This window comes from Pinus tabuliformis, chromosome X (genome assembly GCF_031772625.1).
Source record: "Pinus tabuliformis cultivar Carrire ecotype Pingquan chromosome X, CPIR1, whole genome shotgun sequence".
Taxonomy (NCBI): Eukaryota; Viridiplantae; Streptophyta; class Pinopsida; order Pinales; family Pinaceae; genus Pinus; species Pinus tabuliformis.
The window spans coordinates 1,140,127,829-1,140,131,133 of NC_142308.1; the positions used below are offsets into that span (position 1 = coordinate 1,140,127,829).

Below are 3,305 nucleotides of genomic sequence, written 5' to 3' on the forward strand. Positions count from 1 at the left end.
CTTGATTTGTTGTAGTTAAAATGGTTTTTCAACTGCATATTTGGATTCAACACCTTGGAAAACCCCTGGGACTCTTTGATTGTGCAGAAACTAGCTATCAAACTTGCGATTCCAATAAATTGCTACCGGATTTTGACTAAAAAACCCACCAGAAAAACCGGATTTTGACCGGAAAAACCCACCGAAAAAACTTCCAAAAAATCTCATTATAGACAACTGCATATATTTCTCTTACCGAATCCTCACAATAACTAAATATCAGCGTACTACTTTCAACAAGAACCTCGTTACTTCTAATCGCGGTATTAAACTTGCAGTATCGGCAAGAACCATGAATAAGTCTGGTTCATAAATCAATCTTTACCTGGGTTCTAACACAGAAATTGAAACGTTGGCATTAGATGCTAAAGTAGTGTGGGATGAAGATGATGCAGTGGGTGGAGATGTATGGGACGATCCATGACGTGAGGAGCCGGGATTGTTGGAGGCAGCCACAGAACTCACAAAAGCAGGTTTCGTGGGATCCGGTAACATTATTGTCCCCGTTGAAAGCATCAAGTTCACTGTAGACATTGATGGACGAAGTAATGGGTCGGCTTGTGTACATAGCAATGCAACATGGACGCATCTCAAGACTTCTGTCTGATCGCCGCAGGTTTCATTTATTACTGGATCAACAATGGCCTCAATATTTCCTCGTGTATATAATCCCCATGTCTGCATAATCACATCATATCGTGAAATTGAGAAAATATATGTATGGTCACTAAGATCGATCACTAGTTTATGATGAATTGCACAAAGTAATAGCTGCGGATTATCCATATGCCATGACTATAGTCATGTCAAAAGAGATCAGGATCGGATCAATAATCACATGATATTTCATTGTTGATGTATTTTGAACGAATCAGTGTGGTTTATTGTCAGGACAAATTCAACTTCAATCTCATATGACTTCGCTAAACAATCTATGGAGCAACTAAAGAACATGGTCCGGATAACGTGGATGTTGTCAATTGGAAATATAATGGAAACGTTATCTTACCCATTGTAAAAGGATCTGCATTTCAGGTGGTAAATTAAAATCCATGTTTCTTTTTCCACTTATAAGTTCCAGAAGAAGAATCCCAAAACTATATACATCAGCTTTAGCAGACAGTTGCCCATGCATCGCATACTCTGGTGCCATATACCCTCTGCAAATAACAATTTCACTTTATAAATACCTCTTCAATCTTTAAAAGAAAAAGTGTACTTAATCTTAGGAAAGATAAGTAGTGCAATGCCATTAATATAAATCGTTTAATAAGTATGCCTGTATTTTAATTCCACTACGTTTTTTTCCCTTGGTTGAGCATATCCTATTTTAGGTAGTTTTGTTCAAAATTTAACATGAATTTGTGGCAATTGCAATTTTGACTTAGGTAGTCTGTGTAATTCGAGTGTTCTAAATGTTATTTAAGGTGCTGAATCTAATTCTTCAGCACCTTTTACAAACTTATAATCTAAAATACTAAATCTTAAAATGGTTAGACAGCCTTTCTGAAACAAAACAGTATAATACTAAAAAGTAGTTAATGTAACCGAGTGATGCATGGTTCGAAGTTTCACCGAGTTCCAGCAATTCCTGTGCCCACAGAAGTTTCATCTTCCTCAAAGAGTCTTGCCAATCCGAAATCTGCTATCTTGGGATTCAAGTTTTTGTCCAACAAAATGTTGCTGGCTTTAATATCCCGATGGATAATCCGGAGATGAGAATCCTCGTGCAAGTAGAGAAGCCCTCGAGTTATACCAAGTATGATGCTGCAACGCTTCTGCCAATCAAGTTGCCTGCGTCTATCTGGAACTGTATCGACCATGCAGGAAAATAAATTATCACAACCGACTTAAAGTATGTATAAACATTTCAGGGAATGATTTCCATTACCGACATTAATGTTTCACTTTGCCTTCAATAAAATAGAAGGAGACTTACCGAATAGAATTTTATCAAGGCTGTTATTGGGTAAGTACTCATAAACCAACAACCTTTCTGATCCCGCTTCGCAACAGCCAAGTAATTTCACCAGATTTCGATGTTGAACTTTTGCCACCAGCTTAACTTCATTCAAAAATTCCTTCTTGCCTTGCCTGGATTCTAAGGACAGCTTTTTCACTGCTATCTCTTTACCCTCTGGAGTAGTTCCTTGAGAGATTGAGAGAAAATGGTTATGGAGATTTTGTGAAGAAGTACTATAAATTATCCATCTATACTTACTCTGGTGCCCGCGACCATATGTAAGATCTTTTAAAACCTTCCAAAACAGAATGGATGTTTACGAAAAGTAGGTTACCTTGTATACAGCACCAAATCCTCCCTGCCCAAGCTTGTTATTATCATGAAAATTTTCTGTTGCAGCTATCAATGTTTCCATTTCAAACACTGTGAAAGCTCTAGACAGGCTGGGAATGTTAAGCTCCATTAAGTTTTTCCCAACTGCTGCCTACAATTACGGAAGGGAATTGTAGTCATTTCCTTAATTTCTGGAAACCAACTGCAGTGATTTCCTTAAATTATGGAAATCAACTGCAGTTAATTAATTTCTTGTTGGGAGCTTCTGAAGTGGTCCTCTCTACCATGATCTGTGGAACACCTGACACATACAGAAGCTTGGCTATATATTTTTATGTTTGGTCCCCAAGCTTGCATCTCAATCCTCTTCAGTTTTTACACCATCAAGTGAGAGAGTAGAGCTTGGAAGTGCCTTCCAGATTATCTGTGTTCTTTTATTTTTCTGCTTGCCTGAGGTTGTTATGTCTCCACTGCGTACTGTGCCCAGATTTTAGAGTTCCTTTCTCTCGTTTTCGTGCTGCCATGAGCCTATGAATTACAAGTTAATTACAGTGATCCCACTGGTGCTTGTACTTTTACGTAGACAGATAATGTGCTTCTAAAGCTCATGGCACCATCGTTCCAATAAGTTGTTGTTCGTTGCGTTGAGGAGTGTGCCTACTCCTAGAAGCGTGAAGGATTACTTCTGCATGGTGAAATTGCCTTCAATTTGCAATTCGATGTGCTAGAAGCCAATAGACCAGACTGGCGATTATTAAAGAGATTGCAGGGTTCAGCATTCGTATGTGGAGGTTTACCACGAGAATTGGTCGCATTTCAGTCAAGCTATTTTTCTATCGTTTGAGGCCGAGAGGAAACTAAAGGCTCGAGCTCTCTTCAGTAATTTAACCAGATTTCAAAACAATTGGAAAGGAAAGCTACTACTGTTTGTGATCAAGCCAACACATCAGAAAATAAGAAGGGAAGGGAC

General features: G+C 38.5%; 1 protein-coding gene across 1 annotated transcript; it reads right to left on the reverse strand.

Annotated features, from left to right (window-relative positions):
- Positions 1–230: 230 nt before the first annotated feature.
- Positions 231–2,465, reverse strand: LOC149143870 (cysteine-rich receptor-like protein kinase 43). The gene is made up of 5 exons (XM_089451972.1): positions 2,351–2,465; positions 1,979–2,188; positions 1,615–1,849; positions 1,049–1,199; positions 231–717 (listed from the first exon to the last, which is right to left on the reverse strand). Exons 1-5 carry the CDS (start codon positions 2,463–2,465, stop codon positions 361–363), a joined length of 1,068 nt encoding a protein of 355 aa, XP_089308098.1. The 3' UTR covers positions 231–360.
- Between the last annotated feature and the right edge of the window lie 840 nt (positions 2,466–3,305).

What these genes read in the sequence shown, in the direction of transcription:
- LOC149143870 (XM_089451972.1), bottom strand. Translation starts at nt 2,465, where the DNA reads ATGGAGCTTAACATTCCCAGCCTGTCTAGAGCTTTCACAGTGTTTGAA. An exon ending in CCTTGATAAAATTCTATTCG is followed by an intron (nt 1,850 to 1,978) that starts GTAAGTCTCCTT and finishes TGGTCGATACAG; the next exon opens with TTCCAGATAGACGCAGGCAA. An exon ending in ACAGGAATTGCTGGAACTCG is followed by an intron (nt 1,200 to 1,614) that starts GTGAAACTTCGA and finishes TGTTATTTGCAG; the next exon opens with AGGGTATATGGCACCAGAGT.